General features: G+C 46.9%; 1 protein-coding gene across 3 annotated transcripts in view; it reads left to right on the forward strand.

Annotated features, from left to right (window-relative positions):
- TEX55 (testis expressed 55) overlaps positions 1-22,504 on the forward strand; it is a 117,117-nt gene that overhangs the window by 56,356 nt on the left and 38,257 nt on the right. For 2 of the 3 annotated variants that reach the window (XM_075332829.1, XM_075332830.1), the window contains exon 4: positions 22,406-22,504. This exon is cut by the window's right edge and continues 39 nt beyond it. The exons of the other annotated variant lie outside the window; for it this stretch is intronic. In XM_075332829.1, the coding sequence (XP_075188944.1) occupies positions 22,406-22,504 (99 nt within the window). The remainder of the gene's footprint in view (positions 1-22,405) is intronic. 3 annotated transcript variants of the gene reach the window in all.

Below are 22,504 nucleotides of genomic sequence, written 5' to 3' on the forward strand. Positions count from 1 at the left end.
CTTCTACACGTTCCCAGTGTTGGTGTATACTGGTCAGGTCTCTTCTCCACGTTCCCAGTGTTGGTGTATACTGGTCAGGTCTCTTCTCCATGTTCCCAGTGTTGGTGTATACTGGTCAGGTCTCTTCTCCACGTTCCCAATGTTGGTGTATACTGGTCAGGTCTCTTCTCCATGTTCCCAGTGTCGGTGTATACTGGTCAGGTCTCTTCTCCACATTCCCAGTGTTGGTGTATACTGGTCAGGTCTCTTCTCCACGTTCCCAGTGTTGGTGTATACTGGTCAGGTCTCTCCTCCACGTTCCCAGTGTTGGTTTATACTGGTCAGGTCTCTTCTCCACGTTCCCAGTGTTGGTTTATACTGGTCAGGTCTCTTCTCCATGTTCCCAGTGTTGGTGTATACTGGTCAGGTTTCTTCTCCACGTTCCCAGTGTTGGTGTATACTGGTCAGGTCTCTTCTCCATGTTCCCAGTGTTGGTGTATACTGGTCAGGTCTCTTCTCCACATTCCCAGTGTTGGTGTATACTGGTCAGGTCTCTTCTACACGTTCCCAGTGTTGGTGTATACTGGTCAGGTCTCTTCTCCACGTTCCCAGTGTTGGTGTATACTGGTCAGGTCTCTTCTCCATGTTCCCAGTGTTGGTGTATACTGGTCAGGTCTCTTCTCCACGTTCCCAATGTTGGTGTATACTGGTCAGGTCTCTTCTACACGTTCCCAGTGTTGGTGTATACTGGTCAGGTCTCTTCTCCATGTTCCCAGTGTTGGTGTATACTGGTCAGGTCTCTTCTCCATGTTCCCAGTGTTGGTGTATACTGGTCAGGTCTCTTCTCCACGTTCCCAGTGTTGGTGTATACTGGTCAGGTCTCTTCTCCACGTTCCCAGTGTTGGTGTATACTGGTCAGGTCTCTTCTCCACATTCCCAGTGTTGGTGTATACTGGTCAGGTCTCTTCTCCACGTTCCCAGTGTTGGTGTATACTGGTCAGGTCTCTTCTCCACGTTCCCAGTGTTGGTTTATACTGGTCAGGTCTCTTCTCCACGTTCCCAGTGTTGGTGTATACTGGTCAGGTCTCTTCTCCATGTTCCCAGTGTTGGTGTATACTGGTCAGGTCTCTTCTCCACATTCCCAGTGTTGGTGTATACTGGTCAGGTCTCTTCTACACGTTCCCAGTGTTGGTGTATACTGGTCAGGTCTCTTCTCCACGTTCCCAGTGTTGGTGTATACTGGTCAGGTCTCTTCTCCATGTTCCCAGTGTTGGTGTATACTGGTCAGGTCTCTTCTCCACGTTCCCAATGTTGGTGTATACTGGTCAGGTCTCTTCTACACGTTCCCAGTGTTGGTGTATACTGGTCAGGTCTCTTCTCCATGTTCCCAGTGTTGGTGTATACTGGTCAGGTCTCTTCTACACGTTCCCAGTGTTGGTGTATACTGGTCAGGTCTCTTCTCCACGTTCCCAGTGTTGGTGTATACTGGTCAGGTCTCTTCTCCACGTTCCCAGTGTTGGTATATACTGGTCAGGTCTCTTCTCCACATTCCCAGTGTTGGTGTATACTGGTCAGGTCTCTTCTCCATGTTCCCAGTGTTGGTGTATACTGGTCAGATCTCTTCTCCACGTTCCCAGTGTTGGTGTATACTGGTCAGGTGTCTTCTCCACATTCCCAGTGTTGGTGTATACTGGTCAGGTCTCTTCTCCACGTTCCCAGTGTTGGTGTATACTGGTCAGGTCTCTTCTCCACGTTCCCAGTGTTGGTGTATACTGGTCAGGTCTCTTCTCCATGTTCCCAGTGTTGGTGTATACTGGTCAGGTCTCTTCTCCATGTTCCCAGTGTTGGTGTATACTGGTCAGGTCTCTTCTCCATGTTCCCAGTGTTGGTGTATACTGGTCAGGTCTCTTCTCCATGTTCCCAGTGTTGGTGTATACTGGTCAGGTCTCTTCTCCACGTTCCCAGTGTTGGTGTATATTGGTCAGGTCTCTTCTCCATGTTCCCAGTGTTGGTGTATACTGGTCAGGTCTCTTCTCCATGTTCCCAGTGTTGATGTATACTGGTCAGGTCTCGTCTCCACATTCCCAGTGTTGGTGTATACTGGTCAGGTCTCTTCTCCATGTTCCCAGTGTTGGTGTATACTGGTCAGGTCTCTTCTCCATGTTCCCAGTGTTGGTGTATGCTGGTCAGGTCTCTTCTCTACGTTCCCAGTGTTGGTGTATGCTGGTCAGGTCTCTTCTCTACGTTCCCAGTGTTGGTGTATACTGGTCAGGTCTCTTCTCTATGTTCCCAGTGTTGGTGTATACTGGTCAGGTCTCTTTTCCATGTTCCCAGTGTTGGTGTATACTGGTCAGGTCTCTTCTACACGTTCCCAGTGTTGGTGTATACTGGTCAGGTCTCTTCTCCATGTTCCCAGTGTTGGTGTGTACTGGTCAGGTCTCTTCTCCACGTTCCCAGTGTTGGTGTATACTGGTCAGGTCTCTTCTCCACATTCCCAGTGTTGGTGTATACTGATCAGGTCTCTTCTCCACGTTCCCAGTGTTGGTGTATACTGGTCAGGTCTCTTCTCAACGTTCCCAGTGTTGGTGTATACTGGTCAGGTCTCTTCTCCATGTTCCCAGTGTTGGTGTATACTGGTCAGGTCTCTTCTCCACGTTCCCAGTGTTGGTGTATATTGGTCAGGTCTCTTCTCCATGTTTCCAGTGTTGGTGTATACTGGTCAGGTCTCTTCTCCACATTCCCAGTGTTGGTGTATACTGGTCAGGTCTCTTCTTCATGTTCCCAGTGTTGGTGTATACTGGTCAGGTCTCTTCTCTACGTTCCCAGTGTTGGTGTATACTGGTCAGGTCTCTTCTCCACGTTCCCAGTGTTAGTGTATACTGGTCAGGTCTCTTCTCCACATTCCCAGTGTTGGTGTATACTGGTCAGGTCTCTTCTTCATGTTCCCAGTGTTGGTGTATACTGGTCAGGTCTCTTCTCCATGTTCCCAGTGTTGATGTATACTGGTCAGGTCTCTTCTCCATGTTCCCAGTGTTGGTGTATACTGGTCAGGTCTCTTCTCCACGTTCCCAGTGTTGGTGTATATTGGTCAGGTCTCTTCTCCATGTTTCCAGTGTTGGTGTATACTGGTCAGGTCTCTTCTCCACATTCCCAGTGTTGGTGTATACTGGTCAGGGCTCTTCTTCATGTTCCCAGTGTTGGTGTATACTGGTCAGGTCTCTTCTCTACGTTCCCAGTGTTGGTGTATACTGGTCAGGTCTCTTCTCCACGTTCCCAGTGTTAGTGTATACTGGTCAGGTCTCTTCTCCACATTCCCAGTGTTGGTGTATACTGGTCAGGTCTCTTCTTCATGTTCCCAGTGTTGGTGTATACTGGTCAGGTCTCTTCTCTATGTTCCCAGTGTTGGTGTATACTGGTCAGGTCTCTTCTCCATGTTCCCAGTGTTGGTGTATACTGGTCAGGTCTCTTCTCCATGTTCCCAGTGTTGGTGTATACTGGTCAGGTCTCTTCTCCATGTTCCCAGTGTTGGTGTATGCTGGTCAGGTCTCTTCTCTACGTTCCCAGTGTTGGTGTATGCTGGTCAGGTCTCTTCTCTACGTTCCCAGTGTTGGTGTATACTGGTCAGGTCTCTTCTCTATGTTCCCAGTGTTGGTGTATACTGGTCAGGTCTCTTTTCCATGTTCCCAGTGTTGGTGTATACTGGTCAGGTCTCTTCTACACGTTCCCAGTGTTGGTGTGTACTGGTCAGGTCTCTTCTCCACGTTCCCAGTGTTGGTGTATACTGGTCAGGTCTCTTCTCCACATTCCCAGTGTTGGTGTATACTGATCAGGTCTCTTCTCCACGTTCCCAGTGTTGGTGTATACTGGTCAGGTCTCTTCTCCACGTTCCCAGTGTTGGTGTATACTGGTCAGGTCTCTTCTCCATGTTCCCAGTGTTGGTGTATACTGGTCAGGTCTCTTCTCCACGTTCCCAGTGTTGGTGTATACTGGTCAGGTCTCTTCTCCATGTTCCCAGTGTTGGTGTATACTGGTCAGGTCGCTTCTCCACGTTCCCAGTGTTGGTGTATACTGGTCAGGTCTCTTCTCCATGTTCCCAGTGTTGGTGTATACTGGTCAGGTCTCTTCTCCACGTTCCCAGTGTTGGTGTATACTGGTCAGGTCTCTTCTCCACGTTCCCAGTGTTGGTGTATATTGGTCAGGTCTCTTCTCCATGTTCCCAGTGTTGGTGTATACTGGTCAGGTCTCTTCTCCACGTTCCCAGTGTTGGTGTATATTGGTCAGGTCTCTTCTCCATGTTCCCAGTGTTGATGTATAATGGTCAGGTCTCGTCTCCACATTCCCAGTGTTGGTGTATACTGGTCAGGTCTCTTCTCCACGTTCCCAGTGTTGGTGTATACTGGTCAGGTCTCGTCTCCACATTCCCAGTGTTGGTGTATACTGGTCAGGTCTCTTCTTCACATTCTCAGTGTTGGTGTATACTGGTCAGGTCTCTTCTTCACATTCTCAGTGTTGGTGCATACTGGTCAGGTCTCTTCTTCACATTCTCAGTGTTGGTGCATACTGGTCAGGTCTCTTCTCCACATTCCCAGTGTTGGTGTATACTGGTCAGGTCTCTTCTCCACGTTCCCAGTGTTGGTGTATACTGGTCAGGTCTCTTCTCCATGTTCCCAGTGTTGGTGTATACTGGTCAGGTCTCTTCTCCATGTTCCCAGTGTTGGTGTATACTGGTCAGGTCTCTTCTCCACGTTCCCAGTGTTGGTGTATACTGGTCAGGTCTCTTCTTCACATTCTCAGTGTTGGTGCATACTGGTCACTGGTCAGGTCTCTTCTCCACGTTCCCAGTGTTGGTGCATACTGGTCACTGGTCAGGTCTCTTCTTCATGTTCCCAGTGTTGGTGTATGCTGGTCATGTCTCTTCTCCACGTTCCCAGTGTTGGTGTATACTGGTCAGGTCTCTTCTCTATGTTCCCAGTGTTGGTGTATACTGGTCAGGTCTCTTCTTCACATTCTCAGTGTTGGTGCATACTGGTCACTGGTCAGGTCTCTTCTCCACGTTCCCAGTGTTGGTGCATACTGGTCACTGGTCAGGTCTCTTCTTCATGTTCCCAGTGTTGGTGTATACTGGTCATGTCTCTTCTCCACGTTCCCAGTGTTGGTGTATACTGGTCAGGTCTCTTCTCCGCGTTCCCAGTGTTGGTGTATACTGGTCAGGTCTCTTCTCCACGTTCCCAGTGTTGGTGTATACTGGTCAGGTCTCTTCTCCATGTTCCCAGTGTTGGTGTATACTGGTCAGGTCTCTTCTCCGCGTTCCCAGTGTTGGTGTATACTGGTCAGGTCTCTTCTCCGCGTTCCCAGTGTTGGTGTATACTGGTCAGGTCTCTTCTTCACATTCTCAGTGTTGGTGCATACTGGTCACTGGTCAGGTCTCTTCTCCACGTTCCCAGTGTTGGTGCATACTGGTCGCTCTCTTGAGGATGTGTACACAAATGTTGTATTGGGTTGAGGTCTGGGGACTGTGGGGACAATCCAGCTCCTCTACTTCATTGTCATTGACCCATCTCTCCTCCAATCTCGCCGTATGCTTCGGGTCGTTGTCCTGCTGGAACACTATGTCGGCCTTTTCACACCCATAGTACTCGAGTGTATGAAGTAACTCGTCTTGTAGGATCTTCACATATAGCTCAGCATTGGGACCACCATCCATCCTGGTTTGGTATATCCAGTGCCTTTGGCTGTAAGCCCCCCCTCCCCCATCGTCAGGCTTCCTCCATCAAACTTGACAGTTCTGTCAGTTTCTCAATCCGTTCTCCCCTTTTTCCCTTGTTGCTTCCAGACCCATTTTCCCCATCAGAGCCATCTATTGACTTCCGTCTCATCACTCCAAATGCCCCCTTTCCAATCTTCCACTTTTCGTCTTTCTTTGTAATCTTCAGCTGACACTTCTTATGATGACATTGAAGTTGCGGCTTCTTCACCTTTTTTTGGGCCACCATTCCAGACTTGTGTAACGTGCGTCGCTCGGTGCTTGCATGGACGTCTGTGATCTCACTATTATGGAGCAGATGAGCCGCCTCCACTGCCGGGTGTCACCAGAATTGATAGACCTTGTGATGAGCGACTTTTGGACTCCGCTGTTTTGTCTGGACGTCACTTCTCGGCTTTTGAATGGATGGACGGACTTAATTTCTTATTCTTCCACCTGTCATGGCCTCACATGATGCAATTTGGCAATGTTCTTGGCCGAGAGACCTCTATTGATGAGCCGGATGAGGTTATGTCTCTCTTCTTGGGAAATCTTGTTCATGGCGGATCCTCAATTACAACCAGTGACTTTCACTTGGGAATCAACCTAATAACACACTGAGCTATTAGGGAATGAGAGAACAGGTTGTAATTTGTAGTATACGGGAAGAACAAGAAAAAAACAGTAACAATGTAGTGACATGACAAGAATCTGCATAAAAAAATCATATACTAAATAGCTGCAAGTCACATTTATGTATGAGATAGCCAAGATGATTGTCTATAAAATGAAGGTCGTCTCACGATCAAAGCTGTAGAGGATGACGAGATATGGGGACTGAAAGTCAAAAGTGCAAAACATTGTTACCCTTTTGCTCCTCAGCGTATTGACATAAACTATAACGAGGCATAATAATAGTAATTTTATTTTTATAGCACCAACGTATTCCGCAGAACTTTACAACTAAGCGGGGAGAAGTACAGACAATAGAAATGAGCACATAGTAACACATAGCTCAGCAGTTACAGGAGTGGAGTTCCTGGCTGAAAGCTTACGATTTATATGGAAATACCATAAGTGGAACACCGTATGTAAAATGTATTTATCATATAAGGTGTAGCCATCATTATAATAAATAGGGACAGTCAAATAAAGCTGAATGAAGACAGAAGTGGCCGATACGGATTATAGAGGATGTTAGTCTTAGGTAAGTTGTAGAACAGAAGGCAATGGTATGGTGGTAGAGATTAGAGATCGGATCAGTTCAGGATCACCGATCCCACCGATCGGATCATCAATCCTAGCCAATCCGATCGGCAATCCGAGCTGAATCCATTAAATTCAATGAGAGGCAAAAGTGATGTGTTGTAAAATGGTGTAGGGGGGGGCTGAAAAAGAAAGAAACTAAAAGAGTTAACCCCTTCAGCCCCCGGGCACTTTCCGTTTTTGCGTTTTTTTGTTTTTTGCTCCCCTTCTTCCGAGAGGCGTAACTTTTTTATTATTCTGTCAATCTTGCCATATGAGGGCTTGTTTTTTGCGGGACGAGTTGTATTTTTAAATGAAACTATAAGTTTTACCATATGGTGTACTGGAAAACGGCAAAAAAATTCCAAGTGCGGAAAAAATGCAAAGAAAGTGGGATTGCACAATAGTTTTTGGGATATTTTATTCACCGTGTTCACTATATGGTAAAACTGAGGTATCTATGTGATGCCTCAGGTCGGTGCGAGTTTGTAGACACCAAACATGTATAGGTTTACTTGTATCTAAGGGGTTAAAAAAAAATTCACAAGCTTGTCCAAAAAACGTGGCGCACGTTTTGCGCCATTTTCCAAAACCCGTAGCGTTCTCATTTTTCAGGATCTGAGGCTCAGTGATGGCTTATTTTTTGCGTCTCGACCTGACGTTCTTAACAGTACTATTTTTGCGCACATGCTACGTTTTGATCGCCTGTTATTGCATTTTGCACAAAATTTGCGGCGACCAAAAAACGTAATTTTGGCGTTTGGAATTTTTTTGCCGCTACGCCGTTTACTGATCAGATTCATTGATTTTATATTTTGATAGATCGGGCATTTCTGAACGTGGCGATACCAAATATGTGTGTATTTTTTATTTTTTTAACCCTTTAATTTTCAATGGGGTGAAAGGGGGGTGATTTGAACTTTTAGGTTTTTTTTATTTTTTTTTAATTTTTTAAAACTTTTTTTTTTACTTTTTTTTTTTATTTTACTAGTCCCCCTAGGGGGCTATTGCGATCAGCAATCTGATCTCTCTGCACTATCTGCAGATCTCAGCTACAGGGCTGAGAACTGCAGATTTGCTGCTTCACTTTCAATGCCGGCTGTATTCCGGCATTGAGAGGAAGTGAGTCATGTTAGCTACACGCGTCATCACATGACCCTGTGCTACCATGGCAACCGCCGAAAGTCACGTGATCATGTCACGTGACTTCCGGTGGGGGCGGGGTAAGTCACTGTCATGGCGGCGCCCATATACATATCGCTGCCAAGACTTTGGCAGCGAAATGTAAGGGGTTATTGGCCGCGGGTGGAAGCGATTCCACCCGCGGCTAGCAGGCACACATGTCAGCTGTTGATAACAGCTCATATGTGCGCGTCTCGCCGCCGCCTGCCGGCAGCAGGGGGCAGGGCTTACCGGCACACGATCCATGACGTACCCAGTACGTCATGGGTCGTTACTGAATCTCCCCGTGGCTGCAGCGCTACTTCCGGGTCCAATAATTATCCCTCATCCATATTCGCTGCTTTCCCCTTCCACTGTTGTCTCTGATTGGCTGCCGTTGGACGATGCCCCACCCTCTGAGACAGTGTCTGTGATTGGTTGTAATCACATATTCTGTCTATGTCCTTACACTGGTGATAAATAAATAAAACAATTGGCATACAGTCCCCTTATATTATGATACCCAACACAGATAAAACCTACAGTTACAGGCTGAAGCCCCCAGCCGTGTGCTTTATCCTGACTGTGCATCGAAATAAGAGGAACCCCATGCAGCTTTTTTTGTTTTAATTATTTAAATAAATAATTAAAAATATCAGCATGCGGTCCCCCCAATTTTCTATACCAAGCCGTGATACAGCCAGACATTTGGGGGCTGGTATTCTCAGGGTGGGAAGACCTAGCTTATTGCTCCCCCACAGCCTAAAAATAGCAGTCTGCAGCTGCCTGGAATTGCCGAATTCATTATATGTGACAGCTACAGCATTTTAGCCAACTTTTCCCAATTGCCCTGGTGCCGTGGCAATCGGGGTAATAAGGGGTTAATGACAACTCACAGCTGCTACCAAGCCCTAGAAAATGGGAGGCATCTATGAGGCCTTCCCACCACTAATCCTTTAAGTAAAAAAAATTAAACACAAACACACAGAAAAGTCCTTTATTTAAAAAAGAAAAAAAAACAAAACTCCCTCTATCACCAATTTATTAACCCCCAAAACACCCAGGTCTGACGTAATCCACACAAAGTCCCACGACAATTCCAGCTCTGCTATATCCGAACTAATAGCGCGCGGAGCCTTAGCAATCTGCGGTGACATCACTCAGGTTAGTTGTGGTCACAGCTGGAGGTTCCCATAGCCCTCCACCTGTGACCGCAAGTAACCTGACCTCAGGGGACCTCGGTTCACAGATCTGCAAATCCTGGCGGAAAACTGCAGCTTATTTGCCAAAAGATGCAGATTTGGTGCTGAAATGTTTATGTCACGGGCGGGGAGGAGGGTGTCAGCACACCGCGCTCACCCCTTCTGCTCGGGTCCGGCTGCTCAGTGGTGGCTCGAGCCGTAGGCCGGATCCCGGGGGTTTTTCTCGAGCGGCGCTCCTCGCCCGTGAGTGAAAGGGGGGTTTTGGGGTGTTGGGATAATGTCCGTGACGCCACCCACGGTTGTGGTGATGTGTAGCACCACCGCTGCTCGATGCGGGGATCCCGGGGATGGTGAAGGGGAGCAGCTAGGTGTTGTGTTGCCCCTCCGTGGGTAGGGGTTGGTGATCCCGGGGCCCGGTGATGGCTTGTGAGGTGCAGGGCCTGGTGTGCGCAGGGACGCGGGGGCAGCGCTGTGCCTTGCGGCACGGTGGTACTCACTCAGCCTGAGACACGGACACAGTTTGTACGGTAAACCAAACGGCTGGTAGGACGATCCCACAGACGGCTGCTTTGCTTTCCCGGTAGGTGACGGTGATGTCCCTCTTCCTTGCACCTGTATGTACGGTTGGTTGCGATGGGTCCCCACCGGTAACCCGCTCCCCGGCTTCAAGCTGGGCCGGAGGAGCACTACACTTTGCCCGCAGGCGCTGGCCCTCAGAGACTGGTGCCCTGGCGGTGGTGGTGCCTCTGTTGTACGGGTTGGGCTGTTGCCTTCAATCGGGACTTGGTTGTTGGGGGAATCTACGTCCCCTTCACTGACGGATTCGGCAAATTTGGCGACTCCTAGCCTTGCCGGGGTCCGAGAGGCCCCTGCCCTGGTGCTGACTGTCCTTCGGAACACTGCTCCAGATCACCGGGCACACAGCCAACGGGGTCCTTCCAGGAACTTCCAAACGGTCCCCCTCCGGACAGTCACCGCCGTCGCTGACCTTGCTGTTCTGGCCCTACACAAAGCTGGACCTTCAGGCTTCTCTCTCCTTCTTGTCACCTCACTTGCTTTCCTCCTTTACCACTTCTCTTTCTTTACTTTACTTAGTTGTTTACTCTAGCCCCCTCCGGGCTACTCCTCCACTCCTTCTACTTCCTCCTCCCTGACTAGACTGCCTGGTACTTCCTGCCTCCAGAGCTGTGATCTCCTTGGTGGGCGGAGCCAACCGCCTGGCCCACCCCCTGGTGTGAATCATCAGCCTCTGGAGGAAGGCAACAAGGATTTGTGGTTCAGCTTAGGTGTGCCTACCTGGGATGTGGAGTGTGGTGGTGTGTGACCTGTGTCCCCTGGCTTGCCCAGGGCGACACATTTACACCTTACCATAGTTTACCATATTCCTACACCCAATCCACACCTCCTTGCAAAAAAAACGCATCACTATAACGTGCAGTATGATGTGGTATGATGCATTTTTTTTTGCCAGGAGGTGTAGATTGGGTGCAGGGACATGGTGTAAAATCTTCAGCACCAAATCTGCATCTCTTGGCAAAAAACCCTGCAGTATTCTGCCAGGAAATGCAGGTCTGTGAACTCTGTGAGAGTTCATTGAGGTTCCCTGAGATCAGGTTATTTGCGGTCACAGGTGAAGGGCCATGGGAACTACCAGCTGTGACCGCAAATAACCTGAGTGACGTCACCACTCATCGCTGTGGCAAAGTCTCTGCCTGAAGTTACAGTGTGCGGCACTAAAATATGTCCGCTACTTCAGTAATGTAGCAGAGCTGGAATCATCGTGGGACGTCGTGTGGATTACGTCGGACCTGGGTATTTTGGGAGTTAATAAAGTGGTAAAAGAGGGTGGGCTTTTTTCTTATTTTATTTGAAATAAAGGATTTCTTCGGTTTTTGTGTTTATTTCTTTTCACTTACAGATTAGTAATGGGGGGGGTGTTTCTCATATATGCCTTCCATTACTAATCTATGGCTTAGTGGCAGCTGTGAGCTGTTATTAAACCCCTTATCACCTCGATTGCCACCGCAACAAGGCAATCGGGAAGACCAAAGTGCTGGGATTATCTCATATAATGCAGGCTGCTATTTTTAGGCTGGGGGCTCGATAACCATTTTTGCCATCCGAACATTTACTGATCCTTGGCAAGATTACCGACTTTTGCGGAAAATGATCGGATGTCCGATCCAGCCAAAGATCGTACGATTTTAACTTTTTTCGATCTCTGGTGATCGTGATCGCTCATCTCTATTAGGAGTGGGGTTTTCAGAGTAGGATTTGGGAGAGGTTGTAAGAGGATCCGGCACACAAATTAGCCCCAGCACCGATTAGATGTGAAGTCTGCAGACTCCCTACTTTCTATATTTCACAGTGACATTGAATGTTACGTGGCACCATATTACAGTGGATTGACCACTACCACTCTGTATGATGTGTGGACGTCGCCTCCTTCATCCCTGGTGGACGTACGTGGCCCCATATTACAGTCCGCTGTGTATGATGTGTGGACGTCACCTCCTTGGTCCCTGGTGGTTTTTTGTGGCCCCATATTACAGTCCGCTCTGTATGATGTGTGGACGTCGTCTCCTTGGTCCCTGGTGTTTTTTTGTGGCCCCATATTACAGTCCGCTGTGTATGATGTGTGGACGTCGCCTCCTTTGTCCCTGATGGTTTTTTGTGGCCCCATATTACAGTCCGCTGTGTATGATGTGTGGACGTCGCCTCCTTTGTCCCTGATGGTTTTTTGTGGCCCCATATTACAGGCCGCTGTGTATGATGTGTGGACGTCGCCTCCTTTGTCCCTGATGGTTTTTTGTGGCCCCATATTACAGTCCGCTGTGTATGATGTGTGGACGTCGCCTCCTTGGTCCCTGGTGGTTTTTTGTGGCCCCATATTACAGTCCGCTGTGTATGATGTGTGGACGTCGCCTCCTTGGTCCCTGGTGGTTTTTTGTGGCCCCATATTACAGTCCGCTGTGTATGATGGGTGGACGTCGCCTCCTTGGTCCCTGGTGTTTTTTTGTGGCCCCACATTACAGTCCGCTGTGTATGATGTGTGGACGTTGCCTCCTTGGTCCCTGGTGGTTTTTTGTGGCCCCATATTACAGTCCGCTGTGTATGATGTGTGGACGTTGCCTCCTTGGTCCCTGGTGGTTTTTTGTGGCCCCACATTACAGTCCGCTGTGTATGATGTGTGGACGTCGCCTGCTTGGTCCCCGCTGGGTCGAGCACAGTTATCATTGTGTTCGCAGCACAAGTGCCGTTATAGTATTTCTAATAACAATGATATTGCTATATGGTGTGGTTTAGTGCCGGCCGCTGTCCTGCGGTACGGAACATTACCTCTGCCTATTGTTCTAGATAATGCCGGCGGAGGAGTTATTAACATAGCACTCGAAGCATCAGTGTTTTCTATGGACATTTCTAGATATTACCACTCATAATGACGCTATGGATGTAACACATTACACCAAGAAACCAGTATCTTTACTAAATATCCAGTGCTGTGGGAGGGAAGGAGCTCCGTGTACCCCAAATGTGAGCTCCAATTCCTGGTGCCCCGATTAATATACACTCAACTCTGCTTGTTCCTGCAGTCACGTTCACTCCACACATCCTATAGTCAATGAGTGTCAGCATGTCCGCTCTGGGGTTTCGTCTTCTGTGGTGTGTACTAGTTTAGGGGGTCTGATCTTGGATCTGTTTTTAACCTTTTCACAGACCCTGACTTATATGTACCTCACAGTCAGGGTGTATCTGTATGTGCACCATACAGGGCAGATGCCGGCTGTAATACATAACCGGCATCTGCCTCTAACCCTGTAACAACAGCGCAATATATCATATATATACAGTATATACCGTATATACAGTATGTATGTGTGTGTGTATATATATATATATATATATATATATATATATAAAATTATATATCTATAGCACAGACCAAAGGTTTGGACACACCTTCTCATTCAAAGAGTTTTCTTTATTTTCTTAACTGTGAAAATTGTAGGTTCTTCAAAGTAGCCACCTTTTGCTTTGATTACTGCTTTGCACACTCTTGGCATTCTCTTGATGAGCTTCAAGAGGTAGTCACCGGAAATGGTTTTCACTTCACAGGGTGGGATTTCTTGCCTTATAAATGGGGTTGGGACCATCAGTTGTGTTGTGCAGAAGTCTGGAGGATACACAGCTGATAGTCCTACTGAATAGACAGCTGCTTTTTTCTTGCCATAATACAATTTCTAAGTAAAGAAAAATGAGTGGTCATCATTACTTTAAGAAATGAAGGTCAGTCAGTCCAAAAAATTGGGAAAACTTTGAAAGTGTCCCCAAGTGCAGTGGCAAAAACCATCAAAGGCTACAAAGAAACTGGCGCACACGAGGACCGCCCTAGGAAAGGAAGACTAAGAGTCACCTCTGCTGCGGAGGATAAGTTTATCCAAGTCACCAGCCTCAGAAATCGTAGGTTAACAGCAGCTCAGATTAGAGACCAGGTCAATGCCACACAGAGTTCTAGCAGCAGACACATCTCTAGAACAACTGTTAATAGGAGACTTTGTGCAGCAGCCTTCATGGTAAAATAGCTGCTAGGAAACCACTGCTAAGGACAGGCAACAAGCAGAAGAGACTTGTTTGGGCTAAAGAACACAAGGAATGGACATTAGACCAGTGGAAATCTGTGCTTTGGTCTGATGAGTCCAAATTTGAGATCTTTGGATCCAACCACTGTGTCTCTGTAGAAAAGGTGAACGGATGGATGGGCTCTACATGCCTGGTTCCCACCGTGAAGCATGGAGGAGGAGGTGTGATGGTGTGGGGGGGGCTTTGCTGGTGACACTGTTGGGGATTTATTCAAAATAGAAGGCATACTGAACCAGCATGGCTACCACAGCATCTTGCAGCGGCGTGCTATTCCATCCGGTTTGCATTTAGTTGGACCATCATTCACTTTTCAACAGGACAATGACCCCAAACACACCTCCAGGCTGTGTAAGGGCTATTTAACTAAGAAGGAGAGTGATGGGGGCTATGCCAGATGACCTGGTCTCTACAGTCACCAGACCTGAACCCAATCGAGATGGTTTGGGGTGAGCTGGACCGCAGAGTGAAGGCAAAAGGGCCAATAAGTGCTAAGCATCTCTGGGAACTTCTTCAAGACTGTTGGAAGACCATTTCCGGTGACTACCTCTTGAAGCTTCTTGAATTTCAGATTGTTTATATTTTTGTAATAAAAAAATATAAACAAACGATACAAGTTTGTTATCGCAGTCGTCATACGGACAGGGAGAATTATGTTTCCAGGTTATTTTTACTGGAAAATAAAACAGTGTAAGAACAAATCTCAATAAACAATGGCGGTGTTATAGTTTTTTCAAAATTTCATCCCACTTGTATTTTTTTTTTCTTGTTTTTCAGTACTTAATACTCAAAAATTAATATTGTCCTACAAAAAAAAAAAATCAAGCTCTCAAGCGGCTAACGGCTATATTGATAGAGAAATAATAAGATTATAGCTCTTGTAAAAAAGGAGGAAAAAAATGAAAAATCCCAAAGGAGTTAAAGAAGAACTGTCAATTGCTATGAATATGTATTTCTCTTGGCTGGGTAGCTGCCGCTGTTCTGAATCCGGTGATGTTTTTGTTTTGTTTCTGCGCCTCTCCATTCCTGAGATATGGACCTTTCTTCCCTGCTTATAAATCTAGTCTTGTTGGCAAGTGGGCGTGGTAATGTATTATTTGTGGGCGTGTCCTGGAGAACCACACCCATTTTATAACAACCCCTGATTTAAATACAAAAAAGAGGAGGCCATATCTCGGGAACAGAGAGGCACAGGAAGAAAATAAAAACAGCACCGGATTCAGGAGTACAGCAGCATTTATTCGTGGTAGGAAAAATACTTAAATTTAAAGCAAGCTACACATTCCTTTAATGGGTCTGATCTATGTCCTATTTTCGTCTTAGAGGGTCTGCTTTAGTTTACAGGTTTGTTTTAGTTGTGGATCTTATTTGGTAACTTCTAGGTGTTAGTTTGGGGTGACCCACATTCCCTACAATGACCTGTGCCTCCTATACAGTGGTGTGATTTCTTATTCTTTTGCATGTTTGTCACACTTAAATGTTTCAGATCACCAAACAAGTTTAAATATTAGACATAGATAACAAGATTCATGTCATGGGGTTCTTCTCCGATATCACACAATCAACAGAGCGAGAGATGATTGAACAATCAAAAGAACATTTATTCCAAGCAAATCAGAAGGTCCATCAAATAATCCACCACACAGAGGGTAAAGTAGTCCAGAAACATGAATATAGTCCAATAATGGGATAAATGTCCAAGAAATCAGTCACACTCCTCCAGCACTCCTTTTCCAGGGAAATCGAGGTTTCTCACAGTCTCTCTGGGGTGCTGGCCGCAGCCTCAGCTTTTCCCTCAGAGGATCAATCCTCACCTTCCCAGCCTGACTGACCAATTCTTCAGGCAAGCAGAGGGTTTAGGTGGATCCCAGGCCCCCCTCCCCAGACCTAGAGACAGGAACACTACAGGGGGTGATTACCTACAGACAATACAATGTACACACAAGCAATACAGAGACTGGACAGTGAATCACGCCTAAAATATGAACCTACACAACCCCCCATATTCTACCATCACAATTCAGTTTATTAATGAAGGTCTTTATTTTTATTATTATTTTTATTAAAAAGGGAATAAGAAAATCCAAACTTACAGGGCCCGGTGGGGAAAAAGTGGTTGGCCCCTAAACCTAATAAGTGTTTGCGCCATCCTTAGCAGCAACAACTGCAATCAAGCATTTGCGATAACTGGCAATGAGTCTTTTACAACGCTCTGGAGGAATTGTGGCTACTTATCTCTGCAGAATTGTTGTAATTCAGCCACATTGGAAAGTTCCCGGCCTTCTTAACTTCTGGCCACAGCAATGTCAATCGGATTAAGGTCAGGACTTTGACTAGGCCACTCCAAAGTCTTGATTTTGTTTTTCTTAAGCCATTCAGAGGTTGACTTGCTGCTGTGTTATGAATCATTGTCCTGCTGCATAAACCAAGCGCGCTTCAGCTTGAGTACAGGAACAGATGGATGGACATTCTCCTTCAGGATTTTTTGGTAGACAGCAGAATTCATAGTTCCATTTACCACAGAAAGTCTTCCAGGTCCTGAAGCAACAAAACAGCCCCAGACCATCACACTAACACCACCATGTTTTACTGTGGGTATGATGTTCCTTTTCTGAAATGCTGTGTTACTTCTATGCTAAAAGTTTAGGGACATACAACCTCCAAAAAGTTCAGCTTTTGTCTCGTCAGTCCACAGAGTATGCTCCCAAAAGTCTTCGGGATCATCAAGATGTTCTCTGGCAAAACGGAGATGAGCCTTTATGTCCTTTGTGCTCAGCAGTGGTCCCTAGCTTGTGTGTGTCCTCTCATGGGGTCTCAGCTTCCCATACACGGTAAGTTTTTTAACTGCATGAGAGGACACACACAAGCTGGGGACCCTAACGTAGAGAAATACTTTGGCGTAGTGTTGGGGCTCTATTGCATTGATCAATTCAGTAGCTAAATTTCTCTTGATTCATATGTTCATGGCAGTAATGCAGATTCCATTTTTCACATTTTCACTTTACATATAGCTATTGGATTTTTCAAGTCAGTATTCACACAGCAGTTTCTGCTATTCCATGTATTCCCCTTACATAGTCACTGGTGTGCATACCTTATCTCCCCATAGGAGTCTTGAACACTGACCTTAACGGAGGCAAGTGAGGCCTGCAGGTCTTTAGACATTGTTGTGGGGTATTTTGTGACCTCTCTGATGAGTGGTTGCTACACTCTTGGGGTAACTTTGGTCAGCTGGCCACTCCTGGGAAGGTTCACTACTGTTCCATATTTTCGTCATTTGTGGATAATTGCTCTCGCAGTGTTTTCCTGGAGCCCCAAAGCTTTAGAAATGGCTTTACAACCTTTTCTAGACTGATATATCTCAATTACTTTGTTTCTTAATTTGTCACAGATGTGTCATGGAGATGTCACTACTGGCTGACAATCCAGTGGCAGCAATGTTAGAAAATCCCCGAGATTGGCAGCACGTGTTGTTATCTGACAGTTCCCTGTTTCTGCAGCAGTGGACTCTTATGACCCTGCGAAAACTGTCAGTCTCTCCTCTCAGTTGTCAGCCTCTGACTTCCTTTATAAGCCTCACCCTGAAGTGGTTTGGGTGAGGTTTATAGTTGTTCCTGGCTGTGATGTGCAGCATTCGTCTCCTCTTGTTCCAGAGATTTCTGTGGTAGCTGCTCCTAAGATAATTGTTTGACTTTAGCTACCTACCTGGGCTCAGGTGGTAGCATATGTGTTTCCTCTGTATTGTTTCATTTTGTCTCCCTTAATGTCAGTGGTGTTGACAAGCGCTCATACCTACCTTCTTTAGGGCCCAGATCAGGGTTTGCTTAGGATGAGGCATCTAGCTCAGCGACAAGTGTGGAGCTGCAGGTTGTTGTCAGGGGTCACCACGTCCCCCTTTCCCTAGCGATAGGGAATTCCCTTCTCCCGTTTCTTTGTATTATACTATGCAGCCAGTATAGCTTTTATCCCCAGCCATGACACATTTTCTTCCTGAATTTTTTTTGATCGTTGCATGATGTCTAGCTTTTGAGGATCTTTTGGTCTACTTCACTTTGTCAGGCAGGTCCCATTTAAGTGATTTGTTGATTGAGAACAGGTGTGGCAGTATCAGGCCTGGCTGTGCAGGAAAATAGAACTCAGCTTCCCAAAGATGTGATAACCCACAGGTAATTTATGTTTTAAGAGGGGGGGGGGCAATCCCTTTTTCACACAGGGTCCTGTAGATTTGAATTTCTTTTTGTCTTAATAATAAAGACCATCATTTATAAACTGCATTTTGTGTTATCTTTGTCTAATATTTACATTTGTTTTTTGACCTGAAACATTTAAGTGTGACAAACATGTAAAGAATAAGAAATTAGGAGGGGGCAAAAACGTTTTCACACCGCTGTATAGGGGCGGAGGTATAACTTTTAGCGCTGTATGCAGCGTTTATCGCTCCATACTCTCACAATTTGGCCAGTATGGTTTATCTGGTTAAGATCTTGGATTGGATCACATTTGATATCCATTTCTGGAAAGGCCCAGCGACAGCCATTATTTTTTATCAGGATGATTGGGGAGGCAAACCCTATGGAAGCCGTATTGGCCGTCACTTGCTTTTTGAGGAACAGATATAAGTAAGGAGCGGCTGAAGGGAATTTGAGCTCATCTTTTAGGGGAGAATTAATCCGGAAAAATTCCCTGACAATCAGAAGAGAGAATTACACAGAATCGCGCTGGTAAATCCAATTTGAGCGTATTAGTGCAGTTGCAGGAGGACCCGGGGACGGCTCGCACAGTAATCACATCAGAGGTATGTAAGTAATTGTATTCCTCCTCATTCTCCAGACACTCTCTGACCCTGAGAACCAAGCAGCCGCCGAATTACTCCACGGGATGGGGATAATCACTTTAGTGCAGCCCGGAGGCCTTCACATTCTGCTCCACCTGCGCAAATGTGGCGAGGCTGGAGGCTCAGTCTGCGGAGTCACTTGTACTTGACATTTGATCATCAGATCATCTGCAAGGCAAAAAAAAAGAAGGAGAACACAGCACTTAAGAAATCTCATAGACTTTGCTGGCTTCAGGATATGCATACAGATTTTTGTGCAGATTTGTCAAAAAACGCATCGTGTGCACACAGCCTAAGACGCAAACTGAGATGGGAAATATATGTTGTAACTGTTTCCCAAATTTGGCTCCAAGGAACCCCTATACATTCGTGGCTGTAATGGCAGCCGGTTTGCCATTCAGGGGCGTGAACAGTGGACACCAGAGAGATCCAGGCTGCCCGGGAGATACTGCCTAGCAATATATATGGGGTTGTCAGGCACCTAGTGCATAGCAACCAATCTAGCTCTAATCTATCAGTTCTTTGACTCTGGAGCTTTCTCAATGGTTTGGGCTCACAAGTTTAAGAATCAATGGTGTAAACCGATTTCTTCTATCTTTGACAGTCTGGTTGCTAGGATGAAAGATTAGATGGTTGCCTAGCAACATTCTTAACAACCATCCTGTCTCAGGTGTTGAACATGCCAGGCCGAGTGTCATGGTGGCATCAGACGCTGTTCACACTGCAGAGTCTGACACTCCACACTATGCCTCCTCTGGTGCTTCTGAGTTACACAGACAGACTCAGGCATCGACCAGCTCATTAGTGCTCGGGATTGCAGGAGTTAATTTTTGCTGACCTGCTGGTTACCTCTTTGATCATATATTGCGGGAGACCTATCACAGTTACTCCCCGCCTTTATAAGATGGTGGAATATGTCTTCCCACGCCAACTATAGCTTTTGGTAAACCGGTCCCTGTGCTGTTGTGTCTTAAGCGGGCTTTACACGCTACGACATCGCTAATGCGGAGTCGTTGGGGTCACGGAATTCGTGACGCACATCCGGCCGCATTAGCGATGCCGTTGCGTGTGACATCGATTAGCGATTTTGCATCGTTGCAAAACAGTGAAAAATCGCTAATCGGCAACACGGGGGTCCATTCCCAATTATCGTTACTTCAGCAGTAACGAGGTTGTTCCTCGTTCCTGCGGCATCACACATCGCTGCGTGTGACGCCGCAGGAGCGAGGAACGTCTCCCTACCTGCCTCCCGGCCGCTATGCGGAAGGAAGGAGGTGGGCGGGATGTTACGTCCCGCTCATCTCCGCCCCTCCGCTGCGATTGGGCGGCGGTTCAGTGACGTCGCTGTGACGCCGCACGGACCGCCCCCTTAGAAAGGAGGCGGTTCGCCGGTCACAGCGACGTCGCCGGACAGGTAAGTATGTGTGACGGCTCTGGGCGATGTTGTGCGCCACGGGCAGCGATATGCCCGTGTCGCGCAACAGATGGGGGCGGGTACGCACACTAGCGATATCGGGACCGATATCGCAGTGTGTAAAGTAGCCTTTAGGCTATGTGCACACGTTGCGTACTAGCCTGCAGAAATTTCTGCAGCGATCTGAAGAGCACATGTGCGCTTTAGATCGCTGCAGAAATGTCCGTAGTGAGCGCCGATTCCATGCGCTCTGCCTGCAGCTCCTGCCATAGACAGAGCAGGAGCTGCCGGCAAAGCGCAGGAAAGAAGTGACATGTCACTTCTTTTTGCGCAGCGCTTCGGCAGTAGCCGAAGCGCTGCGCTCTGAGACGCCACGTGCGCACGGCCCCTGCACAATCTCCATAGACTGTGCAGGGGACGCAGGACGCATGCAGTTACGCTGCGCTGCAAAGCGCAGCGTAACTGCATGAATTTACGCAACGTGCGCACATAGCCTTAGTCCTGCTGGTGATTGTATTGCTTTGTGCGTGGAGTTCTCCCTTTGTCTTGTTGTTTCCTCCCTGCTCTTATTTTCCTCCTAAGCTCTTATTGCCTTATACCTCTATGTGTGTGTGCTGTGAGAGAAATTTGGTTTCCCCTGTTTGTCTATTTCTGTCGGCTTAATAACGCCTGCCGTGGCCCTCCCCAGGGGTTGGGGTAGGGGATGTAACATCAGGTCTGGTCAGGAGCAGGGCAAGGAAGGCAGCCCAGATATCCTCACCATCAGAGGTAACTCTGGGATTAGGGATAGCTAGAGCTCCCTACCCTGAGGGCCAGTCTAGGAGCCCCAGTCCTCTGTTATCTCCTCACACCCCATGACACACGTCTTCATTGTGTGGGCTTTCTAGCTGGTTTGAAGTTACCTGACCTAAATAAGTTTTGGAATCACTGGTAAGTACAGTCTGGTTGCTAGGGAGAAATTACCTAACAACATATACTATATGTCTTTGTCAAGCACCCAATAACTACCAAAAATCCTGTCCATCATCTCCTAGGTTGTCAATGTGTTGACTTTTTAGCAAATTCATGGTTGCCTGACCCTGCTAAGTTTGGACTTTACTGGTGACAGTCTGTGTTGCTAGGGAGACACTGCCTAACAACATATAGTTGTCATGCATCTGGTCCTGGGCAACTATCTTCTCAGGTCCTCATTGTATAGGCTTTCTAGCTGGTTTATAGTTACCTGAACCAAATACGTTTAGGAATAACTAAATCAGTCCAGTCTACTTGCCAAGGAGACATTGCCTAACAACATGTGTGTATTTGTCAAGCACCCAGTCCCTAGCAACCTATATGTAGTTGTCAGACTTCTGAATCTGGGCAACCATCCTGTATAATCTTCTTAGGTCTTCATCGTATAGACTTTCTAGCTGGTTTGGATTTACCGGACCTCAATAAGTTTAGGAATCACTAAACCAGTACAGCCTCGTTGCTAGGGAGATATTGCCTAACAGCATATATGTATTTGTCAAGCACCGGGTCCTTAGCAACCATCCTGTTTCACTTCACCTATATATTCAATGTGTGGCCTTTCTAGCTGGTTGGGGTTACCTGAACTAAATAAGTTTAAACATCACTGGTGACAATTGTGTTGTTAGGGAGATGCTGCCTAACAACAAGCACCCGGTCCATAGCAACCATCTTGTCTGACATCTCTCAGGTCTATCACATGTGGGTTTTCTAGCTGGTTTGGGGTTGGCACACCAAAAAAAAAATGTTTAGGAATCACTGGTGACAGTGAGACACTGCCTAAACCATATATTTGGTTGTCAACTACCAAGTCCATAGCAACCATCGTGTCAGCAGAAAAGGGGTAAAGAAGCTCGGAGCTTATATTCTTTGTTTTCATCTTTCCTCTCATCCCTATTGGTTTGTACTGGCATTAACCCCTTTTCTGCTGTATGGAAGCACTGGACATTTGGCCCCGGTAGGCCCTTTTGACCCTGGAATATCTGTATTATGATCACTCAGCTTTATAAACACTGCTCAAGTGGACGATCACGAGGTTCCTTTATACTATTCTTTCATGTTCCTGTCATCCTGAACCACAGGACCGAGTATTCGGCAGAAATATCCGCTTTATTAATCATATAAGGCTAGAAGGTTCATCAGAGCTTTGTGACACCGTCCCGTTATTCTTCCCTCTCCAGATGGAGGGCAGGAAGGTCCTGATCACAGAGTTATCTCATCTGTCGGGCACCGCACCGCACACCCCACCGGTCTACGAGGATCCCTTTGATCGATCTCTG

Source organism: Anomaloglossus baeobatrachus, chromosome 2 (genome assembly GCF_048569485.1).
Source record: "Anomaloglossus baeobatrachus isolate aAnoBae1 chromosome 2, aAnoBae1.hap1, whole genome shotgun sequence".
Taxonomy (NCBI): Eukaryota; Metazoa; Chordata; class Amphibia; order Anura; family Aromobatidae; genus Anomaloglossus; species Anomaloglossus baeobatrachus.